Raw genomic sequence first — 19,684 nt, 5'->3', positions numbered from 1 at the left:
TGGATGGGAGTAAAGGCAGTGGATACTGCCCGTGGACCTTAGCTTCTCTGCCTGGCTGGGGGGGGTGGGAGGCACCAGATGCCATGTGCTCTCCAGCAGGGCTGCTTTGGCTCCCCTCACTTCTCCCTCTCGCCAGGTGGATCACCCGTTTCGGAACAGCTTCTCGATCTGAGCACCCGCTGTGTCCCCCTCTCTCTTCACAGGACCAATAGTCTGATGTTATCCAGAGGCTCTGGGCTGGCAGGAGCCCTCGACGAGGCCGACACACCCCTCGCCCTGCCCCAACCAGAGCTGCAAGCGCAGAAGGATGCAGCGCTGACGGAACAGGAGCCGGAGGGCAGCAGTGAGCAAGCCCTGCTGGGGGACGTGCAGCTGGACATGGGCCGGGTCATCAGCCAGAGTGAGCCCGACCTCTCCTGCGCCACGGCCAACACGGACAAGGCTGACCCTGAGAGCACCAGCGTCACCGTCGCCATCCCCGACGTGGACCCCTTGGTGGACTCGACCGTGGTGCACAGTGAGAATGCAGTTCCTGTCCCCTTCACCCCCATTGCCCATCGTGCCCAGGGCTGGGGGAGTCATGGCTCTGGAGTCATCCCTGGAGAGCTGCGTGGAAAACCCCACCAGTGGGATGAAATCACTCTTCAACACATAAAAAAAAATAGCAGCAGTTTTATCCCAGTTTGCAAGAAAAATTAGTTAGAATTTTCTCAATCTTAAGTTTTGCCCATAAAATGTCCTTAGGCCTTTCGCCCCTGTGACCATCCTAGAGTCTTCAGAGAGACCACATGTGATTTTTTACCTGTTTTTATATTCAGCTCTTTGATTCATTGTATGCGTATCTGATGGCATTCTCTGGGACCCCCCAGGTTTTCTGCCACTTGACAGTTTGGGGACCGTTGCTGGAACAGAAGATGGCAGGTGGGCTGGGGCCGGCACTGGCTGTGCTCAGTGTGTAGCCTCCTAAACCCTGTGTCTCTCGAGGCCTCAGTGTATCATCTGTGAAGTGAGGGCATCGAACCAGATGACCTCTGAGATCTTTCCCTGTGCTAACATTTTATGAATCTGTTACTCTTTTCTACTCTTTTTCTCCTAGGAGCTCTTAGTCACACTTTCTCTCATAGTTCCTGAAGGCAATGGATGTTCACCTGTGAGACCTTAAACAGAAACAACCAAAAAGCACTTAACCCACACCCATCCCTGCCCTGACACCCCACCCATCTCTGCATTAATCCCACCATCCACCTTATCGTCACTGAATTGTGACCACAGGATTCCACGCTTGCTTTTTTCCCTCTTTCTTTCCCCATATTTTTCTCTTTTCACAGAACAGTCCTCTCTCCCTGTTTTTCTCTCTCCCACTTCTCTGTCTCCATTTCTTCACCTTCTCAAAGTGAAGAAACTGTCTCAAAGTATTCTTCAAAGTGCCAGTACTACTTTAAAAAGTGAAATCTCGGGCTTCCCTGGTGGCACAGGGGTTGAGAGTCTGCCTGCCGATGCAGGGGACACGGGTTCATGCCCCGGTCCGGGAAGATCCCACGTGCCGCGGAGCGGCTGGGCCCGTGAGCCATGGCCACTGAGCCTGTGCGTCCAGAGCCTATGCTCTGCAGTGGGAGAGGCCACAACAGTGAGAGGCCCGCGTACTGCAAAAAAAAAAAAAAAAAAAAAAAAAAGTGGAATGTCGCATATCCGGTGCCCCTGGGGTTGACTTGGGTGGGCGTGTCTCAGGATCTCAGACTCACAACCTTTTTTGCTGTCTTATTTAATTTTATGTTCTCATAATGAAGTTTTGGGGGTCCTCCTTTATGAGACACAACATTAAGAAAGTTTGACCCCCCTCTGTTCTCTTTCTGGAGCTAGTCCCTGTCCTTGGTCATAGATAAGAGCATGTCATCAGAGGGTTTTGGGACACTTTGGATGACTTACCTTTTGGAAAGACCTGGAAGGGGTCAGGACCTCAGAGGTTTGCTACTTACACAAGGTTCCAGGGCAGAAGCATTCACTGAGTGGGAATGGGGGAGAGGTTCCTTTGCCCCACTCACTCTGATAGCCTCATCCTCTCTGCCACTCACCCCACTCTGGGACTTGGGTAAGGAAACAGAGAGTAGTGGTCCAGCAACCCCACTCTGTCTCTGCTTCTTCATCCTCTCAATCCTGGGATAAAGTCATGGACCCATCTTCGCGTGAATATTGCATTCTTGTCTCTACATTAATCATGATGGGAAAAAGCACAGCCAGAAAGGCAGCCACAAACAGAGTAATGTCTTCTTAAAATCTTCCACTGCGGTGTGATTTCTTTGAAAGGAGATAGAATTTTGAATTGGGAACCCGTACCAGCTGTATGACCTTCGGATAGGTCCTTGAATTCCCTGAACTTCAGTTTTCCTATCTGTAGAAGGGGAATAATAATATATGCCATCCAGGGTGTACTGATGTGAAAAATGTCATAAGTGAATATATACAAAGAGTCCAGATTTTAGATATAAATAAACTTTGTAAACTTTACAACAGAAACAACCATTCTGTTTTACCCAGGGAAACATGATTATCATTTATATGGCAAAAAAAAAAAGGCTATACCACCTGAAATCAGGGCAGGGGTAAAGCTAGGAAGAGAGCAGGGCTTAACTCAGTATAATCTAGCAAACACCCTGATGTTTTCAGACACCTTGCCAGGCACATCACTAGCTGCCTCTCCCATCCCCTCCATCCCATCCCCAGTGGAAAATGAAGGGCACCTTTCTGCAGGTAGCAAGGTTTCTGAAGATTTCAACACATTCCTCTTGCAGTCAGCAGCAAGACTGATGGAGAAGCCAGTCCCTTGAAAGAGGAGGAGATGAAAGACGATGAGGAGGAGGTGGAGAAGAAGCAGCAGAAGAAGGAGAAGCGTGAGACGGGCAAAGCCATGGTGCCTCACAGCTCAATGTTCATCTTCAGCACCACCAACCCGTAAGACACCCTCCATTGCCACCTCCCTTTGGTGCTGGAGTAAACAGCCAAGGTTTGAGCCAGGGCGGGGTGATGAGAAGGAGGGATGGGGGTCCAGTCTTCCTCCTGAGCCTTCCTGGTGGAATGTGGCCAGACATCTGAAGACTCCAGGGTGCTCACTAGTTGAGGTGAGTCATGGAATTAATGAACAGCCTCGGAACTCTGTGCCCATAGTCTAAAGAGTAATTTAAGACAGTACAGAATGAGAAATGTCATGAGGAAAGGACTCTTCACCTACTCTTTGGTTAGCAGGTTGTGGGGTGGGGTGAGAAGGAAGGAGATCTACTTGGGATGTGTCACCAAATATTCCAGAGTGGACAGAGCTGAGACTAGGGAGCCTAGGATAACTAGATCATCCGTTGGCTGCCCTACGTGTGAATTTTGAAGTGGGTGTGTCCCTCAGAGCAGAGGCAGGGCATGAGATGGGGTTGGCGAGGAAGAATCTGGAAGGTTAGATTTAGGAAAGATGGAATTTTGAAAGAGAAGCTGCCTTCCACCCTGGAAATGAGCAAGATGTACACGTAGACCAGCTTCTGAGTCTAGGAAGGTGAGAAGGCTTTCATTGACCATGTGGGTGGTATTCAGGCATGGCCCTGGGAAGGAAGGAACCGGGGCTAAGAGATGTCAGGCCAACTGAGGCCAGGATGCTGTCTATAGACTAGTCACTTTAGGGGCTTCCCTGGTGGCGCAGTGGTTGAGAGTCCGCCTGCCGATGCAGCGGACACGGGTTCATGCCCCGGTCCGGGAAGATACCACATGCTGCAGAGCGGCTGGGCCCGTGAGCCATGGCCGCTGAGCCTGCGTGTCCGGAGCCTGTGCTCCGCAACGGGAGAGGCCACAACAGTGAGAGGCCCGTGTACCGCAAAAAAAAAAAAAAAAAAAAAAAGAATAGTCACTTTAATCAGAATACCTGAGGCTCAGGGAAGCCTTTTGCTGCTTTCATCAGGAATCTTAGGATCAAGGTCTGTTTTTACATTTATTGGTTCTTAGGAGTTCCTTGCTGTGCCCCAGTTTCTGTACAGTTGGGGAGTAGACATTGAGACCCAGTGGAAGGTACCTTGTAGACACCCGAGCGTGTGTCGTCTGGTGCTGGCCGCCGCTCCCCCCAGCTCAGATGTGCTTTGCAGATAACGTATCTTGGCTTGTGTACTGCAGCCCCTAACCAATCTGATTACCTCCCCCCACCGTCACTTTAAATCAAGGGTGGTTGCCTGAGAAATTAAATGGCTCTCCCCCTGGCTTCCTCTGCCCAGGACCTGGCTGTCTGGAAGAGGCTGATGGGCATGGGGGTGGGGAGGAAAGATGGGAATGGGAGGGAAGGGCGGCCGGCTCAGCGGGCTCATCCGCCACCCCACAGGATCCGCAGGGCCTGCCACTACATCGTGAACCTGCGCTACTTTGAGATGTGCATCCTCCTGGTGATCGCAGCCAGCAGCATCGCCCTGGCGGCCGAGGACCCCGTCCTGACCAACTCGGAGCGCAACAAAGTGGGTGCACAGGGGCTGACTGCCAGCCCCCGTAGTGCCCTGGTACCGCCTCTTCCCAGCCCCTCCCATCCCAACATTAGAGATGAGCTAAGGAAGGTTCCTGGAGAATGAGAGAGGCTTGAGAGATTGCCTGGTCCCAGTCCTCAGGGCAAAGCGTGAACCGCTTCAAGGCCGGTCCCCACCCGCAACCCTAACCCTGACCACACTGCTTACCTTTATGCTCAGCAGTGGGCCTTACACCCAGAGCCAGCCAGGGCTTTGAAAGGGGGTCTGCACTCACCCATGGGTTGGATGTGGGGTCTGACCTAGGGGCATGGGTGATGTGGGTGATGTCAGGGCGCTGCAGCTCCTCCCAGGGAGCGGAGGCACCTCCTGGAGGGCCAGGGTGGATGTCAGGAGGGGTCAAGGGGGTGGGGAGGATTGGAACGGACAAGGATCCCAGGGAGGGAGAGATCTGTGGGGCAATTCGGACCCAAGACATTAAGTTCTGACCACAGTGGGGGGGAAGGGCCAAGGACTGGCCAGCGGGTCACGGGGCCCCAGCAGTATCCACGGCTCCTCTCTTCCCTGCGTCTGATTAGCAGTTACAACTCCGACCTTCTGTTCCAGGGTAGAAACGAGCGGGGCTTGGGGTGGGCGTGCATGAGAGCCCGTGTTTGAGGGGTGTGTGTAGCCTGGTGGTCTCTACCTTATGTGTCTTACAGGTGCTGAGGTATTTTGACTATGTTTTCACCGGCGTCTTCACCTTTGAGATGGTTATAAAGGTAAGAGCCTCTAGAGCAAACCTGGGCTCTGGGGCTTGGATGGGCCACCTGTCTGCCTCTCTAGTCTGGTGCCCTTCCCCAGGACTGTCACCTCCTGATCAATGACAGAACCTCAGCGGCGCCTCTGCTGACCCCTCCTCCAGCCTCAGATCCCAGTGAGGTCTGTCGTGGCAGGACGTGCCTGTGGGGATCTGTTTAGACTGGTGCAGACCTGTGGGCATGGCCCGGGGAGAAGGCAGGCCCCCTCTCAGGAAGGCAGGAGAGGTGCTCCAGGCGTGGGGACTGTCCTCCCCTCCCCAACACGCTTCCTGGTTTGAGCCTGGGTGCCTGCCAAGGCAGAGGCGTAGGTAGGGATGTCTTCCTGGCCTCATTTAGTCTCAACCATACTCACTGCCCTCCACTCTCTTCCCTGCCACCATAACACCCCACGTTACCATCTTATTCCCAGTCTCACCCATCTGAGATTTTTCTCGTCTGCGCATATGTGGTGATGCCTGGGGCTCTGAGCCACTAATGTAAGGAGGGATGTGGTGGCTTTCGAGGAGCCAGGGAGTCTAAGTGAACCCCGGTGGCTATGAGAAGGGCCTTGGGCCTCACAGTTAGGTGGACAGAGCCTGTGGGACCTGTCCTCCTGCTCCTTGGGTCCCCGTGTGGGCTTGCTTTTTAGAGGCAATGGCAGCGGGGGCATTGCCATAGGGAGCCCAGAGCTCAGGGCACGTATGACCGGCACCTCCCGGGCTCATTGGTGGCTGTTCACATCCTCCTTCTGCAGATGATAGACCAGGGCTTGATCCTGCAGGATGGGTCCTACTTCCGAGACCTGTGGAACATCCTCGACTTTGTGGTAGTGGTTGGTGCATTGGTGGCCTTTGCTCTGGCGTAAGTAACTCTTTTTTTCTCGTTCGATTCCCTTCCCTCCCTCCTTCCTGAGACGGCTGATTTGAGGGCTTCTCCAGGGCCAATTCACTCGGTGGTGCCCGTGAACACTGCCCTGGGAGTCTGCTTCCCAGTTGCCCCTCGACAGGGCTTCTGAGAGCCTTACAGCCTCAGCTCACACGCCCTGAGTCGTGGGACTGGTGAAGGAGGAGCAGAACGAGTCTCTAGGGAGAAGCCAAAGGCCTTGGCATTCCTCCCTTCGAGATGGGTGAGCCTGGGCAGGCACTCACCTGTGTGCCCCCATGGGCTCAGCACGGGACCCAGGGACAGCCGAGGTACCTTTTCATTTCTTGATTCTGTCAAACAAAGGATCAGCTTGAAAGAAGAATGCAGCGGGTAGAGCAGAGTTGGGGAATCACAGAATCCTGGGTGTGGGGAGATTCTCTGCTCATGAGCAGAAGTACCCCAGAGCTATTCCAAGGACATAAGAAGCATGTTAATATGATGAACTCCAGAAGGAAAGACCTTCCCAACTTTCCTTGGTAACACACTTAGGAAAACAGTCTTAAACCATTCAGGTGACTAACCATGGTCATTACATTAGGGGATTTTTTTTTTTTTTTCTGAACACTGATCCAGGGAAGGGCTTTCCTAGCCCTCCAGGGGGTAGCTAGGAAGTAGACATATTGTCAGAGCGTTTTCCCTAAGCTAGTGGGTAGAGGGCCCCAGAAGATGAATGACAGCCTCTGGGCTCTGTCCGTACCTTGTTCCACGGTCGGAGCAGCTTCACCCTTTGCCGGATGGCACAGTAGAATGCCCTCCAGCCTTCTGAGTACAAGAGAAAGCCAAGTCTTCTAGGCAAGACGAGCTACACTGTGTGATGGGGCACAAGGAAAGCATTTGGGAGCTTCTGTCATTGATGACATCTACAAAAGGGAAGGAGCAAAACACCTCCGTAGGCTTGACCTTCCCAGATCCAAGTGGTCAAGTAGGGGTCATCTGTCCCGCCTTCTCCCCAGACACTGTCAGCTTCCATCCCTATTCACCTGGCAGAGAAGGAAATGGGGTAGGAGTTATGAAGGCATGTTCCTCGGGTGGCCAAGAGTGGGAGGAGAGATGAAAGGTCCCCAGCTGTGCTAAGAATTTGAGACCTCCCAGGACTTGGAAGTAGACTGTGTCCATTGCTGTCCCAGCCATGGGGGACCTTCCAAAGGAGAACCAGGCTGAATGTGACTTGTGACCCTGAGCTGGCAGTCAGGACAATTCCAGTGTCCTTTGTCCTTATGTGCACCAGTGTATTTCCCCCATTAGAGTCACGTGGAGTCACCTGGGCCCCTCACAAGGAAACCTCCTATCAGACGTTTCTGAACTGTTCCCAAGGAGATTTCACAAAAGGATGATTTTTCCAAGCATCTGGTCCCTGTATGGACTCTCACAGCAAGATAAAAATAAAGGCAACTCTGGCTCTAATAAGGGGACTCCCAGCTCCTCTTCCTCCTCCTTCAAGGAAAGAAGCACCAAAGTCTGCCTTCATCCTAAGGAGGTCCACCTTTTATGTTAGAGATAAATCTTACCCCTGAGTTTTTAAAGTCAAGTTCCCGTCTCATTTTACCAACTCATTTGTGTACATGGTTCACCATATTGTTCTTCTCCCTTACTTTGATCTCAGTAAAATACGTTGTCTCTCTTTGAAGAAATAAAGGACAAGGAGAGAGGAGCATATAGGAAAGGAGACACCTCATCTTGAGGAAGAACGGAGTTCATTGGGGTCACAGAGCAGAGCGGGAGGAAGGGGGTGGGCTGTGGAGTCAGGAAGGCCCAGCGCCTCCACTTACCAGTTTCATGGCCTAGAGCAACATAGCCAAGTATTAACCCTCTTACCCTCCGTTTCTCATCTCTGACATGGAGACAAAATAATGTGTTTCAAGGGCTTAGCCCAGAGCCTTACCCAGTGTGAGCGATCAGTAAACGTGAATTCCCTTCCTTATGCTTCCATTCTCCATCACGTCATGAAGTCCGAATATGGAGTAAAATGTATGTTGAGACCTAACGTACACAAAAAGTTGAACACGGGCTGGTTTCCAAGACTTGGTTGTTGTGCACACACACCTGGCCTGTGTTGGTGCCAGTGGGAAGGAGGTGTGTGTTAAAGGAAGCCTCTGCACGCCTGCCCCATGTCCACAGTCCAGCTGTGTCTCCTCAGATCCAGAGCAGTGACGACGGGCTGGAGGGTTGTCATCTGTCTTGTTCTTTCTTTGTGCCCTTTGAAACGTGGCAGTGGTAGCTTTGGTGTTTGTGGTGGGGGAAGCCTTAATAGCCCCGGAGCCAAAGCCTCTCTGTTGGTCTTCAGACCAGGTACAGTGCAGGGTACCCCAGAAATCCCCTGGTTCTGGGGTCCACACGTATTGTGATGGATTGAGCGTTATGATCCATTGCTTGCTTTTAGTGATTTCACTTCTTGAACTTTTTATTCATTTCTCTCCAAAATGTAAATGGTACTTGCTCATCCTTCTCCATCCACACTCTCTCTTTTGTTAGCATCCTTCTAAGCTTACCATGCACATTTCCTCTCCCCTTTCTCCTGCTTATGGGACAGGCTCACACCCCCCTCCTCTGGCCTTTGTCATGTTTGCTGAGGTCCAGGTAATGCTTTCTCTTGCTCGTATGCTCATGCTTTCTAACTCTGTTCTCCCGCTTTCCTCATTAAGGGCACAGAGAATTCAGCTCTCCCATCATTTTGGTAGGGTTAGCCAGGGTTTCCCCTGCCAACAAAGCAAGGGCCTGGCCTGAAATGGGTTGATATTGGAATAAGGCCTATGTCCCCTGGCGGGGCTGTGGTCAGGGGCTCAGGCCAAGAGAACCATGTGTGAGTTTTTCTGTAGGCTTGTCAAGGACCTCCCTCTCTGTGGATACAACTTTCATTGTCATATCCCATATTTTTGCCCCTAAGAATGTCCACCATTCACATAACCTTACTCCTGGCCTATCTCTCTCTCTCTCCTTGAAATTGAACCTTGTTTTACTGAGGCTTCTACAAAGGTTATTGCTCAATTTGAGCAGAACTGATGTTGATTGACATGGTAATACCTTTCCGTGGCTCCTCAGAAATCAGAAGTGACTTGGTATCTCTTCCACCACTGGCAGCCAGAGCCTTCTTAGGACCCAGCCCAAGTCCCAATAGCAACACCCCAACCAAGGGGAGAAAATGGCCTCTAGCTGAATTCTCAGAGAAAGCTGAGCCCTTCTACTGCAGCAGTCTGCACCTGCCATCATGTATATTTTCTAGGAGCATGTATGTTGTTTATGTATTGGCTGAAAGGGGATCTCTCTTCTTTATAGCTGCATATGTGAAGTGAAGGGATTCTTTATAGTGTAAACTCGACAGATTCCTTGTGGGCACTTTATTGACTTTTGAGGAGGAGGGGAAGGGGGTTTATTTTCTGAGTGTGGGCATAGCAAGGGATAAGAAAATAAATGGAAAGATACCTGTATTGCACCCTTCCTGTTCTTCCGAGTCCACTTTTACATTATAAAGCATTTATAAGAACACTCAGGTCTCCCTCCATAAGCCCGATACCTGTGTAGAGGCGGGCAGAGTTTTGACAGAGGTTGGCTACAGCTCTCCCTCATCCCACTGCCCTCACAACACCCCGCTTTCTGGGCCACGTGGGGACACGGAGTGTTTGCCAACTATAAATATCCTGACTGTGCCTTTTCCTCTCTGTGGTTTCAAGAAAAGTCTGGTGAGTGACTGGGCCTGTGAAACCTTTCTCTTTTATCTTTTTCTATTTGAAAAAGAGGGATTCTGCTGTTTGATAATTATTGTCCCCTGAAAGACCAGAAACTGCTTTTCCCACTTTTCTCACACCCTGTTGCCATCACTTCTGCTTCCCGGTCTGCTGGGTGGGAAAGCAGAGATGGTTCCAGCCTTGGCATTTCTGGGTATCTGCACATTGGACACACCCCCTCACTTTGGGGCACCCCCCAGAGTCGGCTGCCTTGTAGGGGGGTCATGTGTCCACTGTGCAGGTTGAGTACATGAACCTTATGGGATCCTGCCCATTGATGGCGATGCTGTCTGGCCCTCAGGCTTCCTGTCTTCCACTTTTAGTGAAGGGCTCTGGCAGACAGGTGGGCGGGGCCAGGCCAGCACCTCAGTAGGGACCGCAGGGGAGGATGGGAAGGGTGTGATCCTGCGCTCCAGCCCAGGCCCCTCCCTCCTCTTCATTCTTGTTGCTCTACAACATGTTACTTGACCAGCTCAAGTCAAGTCACCAGGTGAGCTGTCCTAGGTTGGATTCTTAATAGTAAATTCGCAGCTTATGATGGCTTCTCAACACAAACAGTTTAAAAGAAAAATAACTAGCAATTCAGCTCCCACCTCCTCCCCAGCATGGCTGTGTACACCAGTCAGAGTCATGCAGGCTCTCAGGCAGCTGACGCCGAAGCTTCCCGTTACCATTTTCCATCATAGCAGGGCACGAGGTAAGGTCAGGGCTCCCTGGCACGCAGGGGATCTGGATCACAGCCGCACTTGGCCTTTCATTATTCAGTCCTTAGCCAGAAAAGAAAAACATGAGTCAATCGCCTCTTGATGCCAGAAGGACCCGGAATTCCCACGTTAGCTTTTAGTACATTCTCTTCATTGAAGTATGTCACTTTCCTGACACTTGACAGTCTGCTCTAGTCTCTAAGATGGATAAGGTCTTTTGAACGCATTCAGAACCAGCCACAGCAGCAGAGCTGGTTCTGAATTCATTCAGCGACATACACAAGCACAGACAGTTTTAGACTTGGAAATGGTACTCTGGTTCTGGTTTTGCATTTGAGGCTTTGTGTTTGTGAAGGTGGGAGTGTGCATACATGAGAAAGGAGTGACTACTTAGAACTGAAATGCTGGTACGTGCTCACACTCAGCGGAGCTTGGTAATCATAGAACTGATATTTCACCTTACACCTGCCTGACCCTTTCTCCTGTCCTTTGCTGTCTGCCTGTGTCTGAGGCAGTCCCCTCAAACCTCAAGTTTTGCTTTGGGGCTTCTTTCTTGACAGCCCTCATTCTTTTAAAAGTGAGAGGGGTGTCTCCCACAGGAAGCTATGACTACTCATTAATCTTGTAGGGGGAAAGAGGGTGGACAAAGTCCTACTCCATTCAAAGAAGACTCATTTACCACTGAGCCAGACAGTTCATCCAGTTCCACTGCTCTGTGGAAGAGAATGAAGGATTAAAATTAAATTTAGCCATCAGGTAGCCCATTAACTGTGGATTTAGGATGCCAGCTGAGCTGAAATTGGAAATTTCCAGCTGTGAGCAGATAGAAGGATGTCATTGCTTGAGACTCCAGCCTTAAGAGTCACTTCAAGAGTGACTTTATCTGACTTTGGACCCCAGCAGGGGCACTGAAGATGATTAATGTCCATGGACTCTTGGGATTCCCACTGCTGTATTTTACACCCTAGCTGCCTTGCAAACAGGGTTTGGGAGGGGAAAAGGAAGGTCACAGTGGCAGCCACACGAAGGAAGTGTCTGAAAGAAAGACAGAAGTTCCCAGTCTACCTGTTCTTGTCTTTAAGCCCAGCATGCATGTTTTTTGATGAACACTGGAAAATGCATTCTGTTACAAATGGCCTTGGAGCTGCTGGGGAACCCTCTGTAGAATGTGCGCTTGGGGAGCTTTATCATATGGAGACAATGGGTGTGAACATCTTAATATTTCTCTTTATTAATAAGCACAAATTGGGGAGATGGTTGGTTGTAAATAGGATCTCAGCCTGTGGCCACAGAACCAAGCAAAATGAAATGGTCCAGTCCACATGTTAACCAAACCATTTGGCTAACCAGACTCAGATGCAAAAGCACCTGGCACAGAAAGGTGAGGCTTCACAGCTGTGGGAAGAGCCCAGTTCTGCAGGATTAGTAGAAACTCATCACAGTGCCCTCCAGATTTAAAAGTAGGTTTTAGAGTAATCTGGGTCAGAAGATTTCATGATGAGACTTGGGAAGTATCTGCTCAGATCATGTGACCTGCCAGCCATCTGCTTAATCCACACTCATAGAGGCACAGGCTAGCATTATGAGTTAGTCTCCAGCTGGGGGAGTGTACGGGCTGGACTTCAGCTGGCATGAAGGTCTTCTTAGAAAGATCAGCAGATAAGGGGTCTTGGGGTATGTTTAGATTAGGAAGACTAAGAAGCAAGACAAATCAGGTCACTGTTCACCAGAATGAACAACAGAACTGCTAGGCGATAGATGCTTTGCTATCTCTTGCTGCTTCCCAGTGCTTGGACAAAAATATCTCCCAGTAAGAGTATAGTGCTCGAGTTTTGCAAAGGAGAAACTTTGCAAAGGCAACGATGAGTGTGTTACAGGGAGTTTGTTGAAGTCCGTATGCAAGAAGAAAAGGATTACGCGCTAACCGCTTAGCATAGAACTAGTGCTCTGGTCACAGAACAGAGAAAGATGGCAGAGTCCCAAAGGATTTATGGCTCCTGGGTGATCCCAAAAGATGCTGAGGTATGGGTCAGGAAGAAAAATAATCCCCAAATGGCAGCAGCCAAGCAGTGACAAGGTCAAAGTGCTGGATTTAGATCCTTCGTGCAGATGAACTAGCCTTGCCTAGAGAGTTCTGTTTCCAGCGACAAGCAGGGCCAATGCAAAGGGGGAAACTTCCTCCTCACTTCCATGGGGCTTCAGAATTTGTAAAATGCTTTCACACTCTTTATTTCATTTGTCACTCTACAGTCTTACTTCACAGTTGAGAAATGGATCGCCTGAGGTCTGACTAGTTTGACTCATTTGACTAGTAAGTAGCAAAGCCAGTTCTTAAACAACTGATCATTTTGATTTCAAGTTCAGGGCTTTCTCCATTACATTAAGCCCCCTTCTACCTCTGATGTTCTACTTAGTTCCAAGTCATTAACCTCTGTAAGCTCAAAGTAGTGGCCTGGTATGGATTTCTCCTTATCCCACAGATCCTCTGTCTCTGCCTGGAAACGGACAAGACCTGTGGGCCTAATTTAGAAGGCATCCCTGACCTTGTCGATCTTGCTGTTCCATCTGTATCTTTTTCTTCCCATGAACCCTCACAGGCCCTAGACTGATGAAGAAGACTAGGATAGATGGCTCAGTATTTGAGCTCGGGAACTGCTGGTTTCTTTTGCCGTTTCCTCCTTTGGTTAAAACCCTCCATTTGTTCCCATGTGGAAAGGCATTGTAATGTCGTAAATAAGAGCCTAGGTTTCAGAGTCAGGTAAACTTAGCACCGTTAATTATTAGCTACCTTAACTCTTTGAACTTCTACTTGCTCATCTGTAAGTAAAAATTAAAAATAACTCTATTTTGGTCTTATGAGAATTAACTAAGGTAAAATATATTGTGTCCAGTGTAGTGCCAAGCACTTAGTAAGTACATAATAAGTGATAATTATTATTGACTACTAAATAATAGTCCAGACACTAGCAAAGTTCAAGGCTCCTCACAGCATAACCCCGCCGCCCCCTTTACATTCCAGCAAGCCTGTCCATTCCTCTAATGCAAGAGATTCCTTAAAATCCCTGTGCTGTTCCCTCCTGGGCTCATGGGGAAGGGAAGAAGAAGACCATTCCACTTAAAAGAGGGAAGGACTGTTCAGAAACTGATGTTCTGGCTCTGCCCCCCAGCACGCACCTCCCACCATGGAAGGAGAGTCAGTTCCTAGCAGAAATCAATTTGAGAGCACATCGTTTGAGAAAGGGGGACATAGAAGATGAAAAGCAAGATTACAGGGAATGATGAGTGATTACACATGAAAGATCTGGAGGGCAGCTTGACAGTTGAGCTGGAAGATTCTCATCTTTTACTGATGAGACATAAGAGAAATGTGGCAATTATTTTTTTGGAGAGCAACCAGGAAACTTAACAAATAAGTAGGAAATAAATGGGGAAATGGGTAGCCCAATTGAACCCCAATTAAAGTAGGGCCAGTACATACTCACATGTGAAATTATCCTCAAATTTTAACATTAGAGTCAATTTTTTAAATTAATTTCTTTTTTTAACATCTTTATTGGAGTATAATTGCTTTACAATGGCGTGTTAGTTTCTGCTTTATGACAAAGTGAATCAGCTATACATATACATATATCCCCATATCTCTTCCCTCCTGCGTCTCCCTCCCACCCTCCCTATCCCACCCCTCTAGGTGGTCACAAAGCACTGAGCTGATATCCCTGTGCTATGTGGCTGCTTCCCACTAGCTAGCTATTTTACATTTGGTAGTGTATATAAGTCAATGGCACTCTCTCACTTTGTCCCAGTTTACCCTTCCCTCTCCCCATGTCCTCAAGTCCATTCTCTGTGTCTGCATCTTTATTCCTGTCCTGCCCCTACGTTCTTCAGAACCTTTTTTTTTTAGATTCAATATATATGTGTTAGCATATGGTATTTATTTTTCTCTTTCTGACTTGCTTCACTCTGTATGACAGTCTCTAGGTCCATCCACCTCACTACAAATGACTCAATTTCATTTCTTTTTATGGCTGAGTAATATTCCATTGTATATATGTGCCACATCTTCTTTATCCATTCATCTGTCGATGGACACTTAGGTTACTTCCATGTCCTGCCTAGCGTATATGGAGCTGCAAAGAACATTGTGGTGCATGACTCTTTTTGAATTATGGTTTTCTCAGGGTATATGCCCAGTAGTGGGATTGCTGGGTCCTATCGTAGTTCTATTTTTAGTTTTTTAAGGAACTTCCATACTGTTCTCCATAGTGGCTGTATCAATTTACATTCCCACAAACAGTGCAAGAGGTTTCCCTTTTCTCCACACCCTTTCCAGCATTTATTGTTTGTAGATTTTTTGATGATGACCATTCTGAACGGTGTGAGGTGATACCTCACTGTAGTTTTGATTTGCATTTCTCTAATGATTAGTGATGTTGAGCATCCTTTCATGTGTTTGTTGGCAATCTGTATATCTTCTTTGGAGAAATGTCTGTTTAGGTCTTCTGACCATTTTTGGATTGGGTTATTTGATTTTTTGGTATTGAGCTGCATGAGCTGCTTATAAATTTTGGAGATTAATTCTTTGTCAGTTGTCTTTTGGTCTTGTTTATGGTTTCCTTTGCTGTGCAAAAGCTTTGAAGTTTCATTAGGTCCCATTTATTTATTTTTGTTTTTATTTCCATTTCTCTAGGAGGTGGATCAAAAAGGATCTTGCTGTGATTTATGTCATAGAGTGTTCTGCCTATGTTTTCCTCTAAGAGTTTTATAGTGATTGGCCTTACATTTAGGTCTTTAATCCATTTTGAGTTTATTTTTGTGTATGGTGTTAGGAAGTGTTCTAATTTCATTCTTTTACATGTAGCAGTCCAGTTTTCCCAGCACCACTTATTGAAGAGGCTGTCTTTTCTCCATTGTATAGTCTTGCCTCCTTTATCAAAAATAAGGTGACCATATGTGGGTGGGTTTATCTCTGGGCTTTCTATCCTGTTCCATTGATCTATATTTCTGTTTTTGTGCCAGTACCATACTGCCTTGATTACTGTAGCTTTGTAGTATAGTCTGAAGTCAGGGAGCCTGATTCCTCCAGCTCCGTTTTTCTTTCTCAAGATTGCTTTGACTATTCGGGGTCTTTTGTGTTTCCATACAAATTGTGAAACTTTTTGTTCTAGTTCTGTGAAAAATGCCATTGGTAGTTTTATAGGGATTGAATTGAATCTGTAGATCGCTTTGGGTAGTATAGTCACTTTCACAATGTTGATTCTTCCAATCCAAGAACATGGTGTATCTGTCCATCTGCTTGTATCTTCTTTAATTTCTTTCATCAGTGTCTTATAGTTTTCTGCATACAGGTCTTTTGTCTCCTTAGGTAGGTTTATTCCTAGGTATTTTATTCTTTTTGTTGCAGTGGTAAATGGGAGAGTTTCCTTAATTTCTCTTTCAGATTTTTCATCATTAGTGTATAGGAATGAAAGAGATTTCTGTGCATTAATTTTGTATCCTGCTACTTTACCAAATTCATTGATTAGCTCTAGTAGTTTTCTGATAGCATCTTTAGGATTCTCTATGTATAGTGTCATGTCATCTGCAAACAGTGACAGCTTTACTTCTTCTTTTCCAATTTGGATTCCTTTTATTTCTTTTTCTTCTCTGATTGCTGTGGCTAAAACTTCTAGAGTCAATTTTACACCTGATAAAATTTCACCAATTAGCCAGACAGTGTAAAAAAACTCTGCTTATACATTTAGTAGCAAAGCGTAGCAAAGTATTATCAAATGATTATACTTAAATGACCTGTAAAAAGCTCATGAATTTTTTCTTAAACAATATGCCACAGTTGAAGTACTTGAAGAGTCTGTTCTCTTGGTTTGATAAAACCTCTCCCTTGCAATCTTGTTGACTTGGATAATGGCTTAAATGAATCTTGTATGCGGGGATTTGGGAGAGGTAGTTTAGCCTAGCCCATGTGTAAATTTATGATATATTTTAATTAATGGGGACTACGTTGTTGATGCTTTTCCTGACCCTGTGGCTTTGTTAGCCAGTATTCCTTTCATTTCAAATGACAATTTTCAAGTTTGTACTGAATGTATGTTGAACAAAACTGAGAACCCAAGCATGCTTTTTTACAGCCACTCAAAATCCTAGCTTTTCAGTAGCTCTTCTGCAGACCTGTTTGAAAGATGTGCAGAGCAATGACTAATCTTTATTTTACTTTTGGCCTGTGTCTGATTACTATCCTTGGCTCAACTCTGTAGGAGTCAGAATGGGACTACTAGCCCAGTACTTTGGCAGTCACAGTCAGCTGTTAAGATCAGAGTGTACCATCGAAGAATTCCACTTCCCAAACCAAGGGACACACACACACACACACACACACACACACACACACACACACACAGGTCAGAGATCCCCTTTGTTCCATAGCATGACATTTTACTAGGATCCTGGGACAAAATTAATTGTAGAGAGCAAATTCTGTCCTTTATCTGGGTGTGTAGGAGGAGAAAAAATTATTGAACTTTCCTTCAATAGGAAAGTTCAAAATCAACAGATGGGTATCTGTGAGTATGAACCCATTTAGACTCTACTGGATATAAAGGTCTTGGGGCTAAGGACCTGGGCTAATGGAAGGTGAAAGCCTGGACCACCTGTCCATCCATTGATCCCACTTTGTTCTCTCATTTCAAGGATTTGGAAGATTCTCCCCGAGCTTTTGCTTAAGATGAATGTAGCCTGGGGGAAAGATGGTGACCTATGTAGTTGTTCTGGCAAAATTTTCAATCAAATGATTCCATCTTTCCCAAGCATTTAGCTTGCAATTATACCTTCATTTGTTTGCTTGTTTATTTAAGGCCTGTCTTCCCTCCTAGATTAGGGAGGGACCTCATTTGTTTTGTTCACAACCGTGTAGTTAGTACTTAGAATAGTGCCAGACATTTATTAAGGACTCCATCAGTGCTGTTATATGAATGGATAAAGGTATATTTGGCTGACCTACCACATGCCCAGTCTCATGCATGAGAAGACACTGTTATAACTCAGGGGAAGATATTTCCTCTGCCTTCTGAGCGTTTGGAGATTATCACATGAGGGATTTAAGGTTTATAAGGCTTTGGGTTTGATTCTCAAACCACCATTCATTTGGCATTTACAGTGAAAATTAATATAATTTTGAATGTGGGATCATTCACTGAATAAAATGGTCATTGGAAATCTTTGCTTGTGGCATATGGTGGTGTAACATAGGTTTGTGGTAAGTAAAAAAATTTAAAAGAAAGGAAGAAAAAGTACCCTTCACAGCCAACTGTCAACCAAGAAGCAAAGGCTGAATTTTAGGCACTTCTTCATAGCAGCCGGCCTGTTCACCCGTGGCACTGGGGCTCACTTACTGAGATCTTATGCAAGGCACACCTTCCACAGGCTGCAGTTTTGTTTGCAGTTAAGTGGATTTCAAGGATATGTTCCAGCTTTAGAATTTGGTGAGCTGTTTGACAGAGCCTAGAACCAAAAACTTGCTGGTGCAGAAGCTTAATGGTACAGAGCAAGAGCTCTGAGCATCATATAGACTTGGGTTCAAATCCCAGCTTTCCCTGCCACTGCTGGGCACTCAGCTTCTCAGCATCTCATCTGTGAAATGGAGATAATAATACCTTTGTCCGAAAGTTATTAGGACGTCCGAATAAAGAGTTGCACTACAAGTGCTTAACAGAGTCTGGCCAAGAATAAATATTCAGAAAGTTAGCTTTTATTATTTCTATCTCAAATGTTTCATGTTTATGCTCTCCATCTTTATTTTTGTCATTTTTAAGCCTCACCAATAGAACTGGGATGATTTGTCTGCAAGCTACACGGTAAATAGCTCACAAAGGACGGGTGGTCATTTAATTTATCAAAAGGCATCCCTTTATGTGACATCAGGACCTTGATAGACTATGCCTTCCCGCATATTTCAAGGTGGTTTTATGATATGGCCCCTCTGTGCTTTTGAGAGATGTCAGAGTAGCCCTCTTCTGGACATTGTGTCTCCCTCTTCAAATGAACTCCTTCATAAGCATACGTATGCCACTGTGTCTTGAAACGCCTTTTCCAAGACATAGTTTCTGGCCCAGATCAGGCACTTTTCCTCTAGCCTGGCTTCTTATAAATTCACTGGAAACAGAAGGAGTTTGTCTGAAGGCTACTAAGGAAGTGGAATTGAAAGACTACATTTAGAAAACTCCAATTCAGCGAGGCTCCATGGAATAAAGTACACATGGGGAATGCCATATAGTTAGAGGCAGCGTCCCTAACACTTGCAGAGGTCCTTTGCCTTTGCAGGGTGGAGAGGTGGGTGTGGAGTGATGGTGTGCTGGCCCTTCCTTTCCTTCACAAAGCGTGCAGGCTCTGCAAGTGCCAAGGCTGTAAGCGGGATCTCTAGGGTCTGGGCATCTCCAATTTCCCATTGTCCTAAAGTTCTCTTTTCTCCCTGAATTTACTGACTATCTCCCTTCTCTCCATTACCTCTCTTCCTTTTTTTTTTTTTTTTTTTTTTTACTGCTTTCTGCTTGGATCCTCCATAGGAATGCCTTGGGGTAAATATTTTTCTCTTCAGTTTTCTTTGAACTAAAAGAATATGGGGAGTGGGTTGGAGGAGGGAGAAAGTATGGTTGAGAGGGAAGGAACTGGCTCACTAAGAAAGGAGTGGTGAGTTTATGTGAGTGGTGTGTTTTCCCTGATATCCGAGAGAACAAAAACTAGGAGTCACCAAGCCTTCCTGGGAACTGATCATTCTTATTGGTTTGGATATGTATTTGGCCTATATGTTGCCTTTTTAGAAAGGTAGATAGACGAACCTACTAAAGTAAAAGAGTTTATAAAATATACAAAGCCCATGGATGCAAGAGGCCATTGATATCAATGTGATACTTTTGGGTTATCTATATTCAGATCTAGAACTGAGTAAAAGCAACTTATAGATCATGGATTGTAACCATTTAAGAGGGTCTCAAAATTCACATTCTAGGCAGTCAGCATTCCATCAAATGTCTTCCTACCTTGCCTTGTATGAAGGAATGGATGGCCTTCGATCTCCCTATTTGGAG

At 46.8% G+C, this 19,684-nt stretch overlaps 1 protein-coding gene across 3 annotated transcripts in view; it reads left to right on the top strand.

Moving 5' to 3' along the window:
• The window catches only part of CACNA1E (calcium voltage-gated channel subunit alpha1 E), a 300,372-nt gene that overhangs the window by 233,325 nt on the left and 47,363 nt on the right, over positions 1-19,684 (top strand). For all 3 annotated transcript variants that reach the window (XM_060088531.1, XM_060088530.1, XM_060088529.1), the window contains 6 exons: positions 204-517; positions 2,790-2,949; positions 4,346-4,475; positions 5,180-5,239; positions 6,012-6,118; positions 19,163-19,174. In XM_060088531.1, the coding sequence (XP_059944514.1) occupies positions 204-517; positions 2,790-2,949; positions 4,346-4,475; positions 5,180-5,239; positions 6,012-6,118; positions 19,163-19,174 (783 nt within the window). The remainder of the gene's footprint in view (positions 1-203; positions 518-2,789; positions 2,950-4,345; positions 4,476-5,179; positions 5,240-6,011; positions 6,119-19,162; positions 19,175-19,684) is intronic.

Source organism: Mesoplodon densirostris, chromosome 2 (assembly GCF_025265405.1).
Source record: "Mesoplodon densirostris isolate mMesDen1 chromosome 2, mMesDen1 primary haplotype, whole genome shotgun sequence".
Taxonomy (NCBI): domain Eukaryota; kingdom Metazoa; phylum Chordata; class Mammalia; order Artiodactyla; family Ziphiidae; genus Mesoplodon; species Mesoplodon densirostris.
This window is presented reverse-complemented; position numbering and strand designations above follow the sequence as displayed.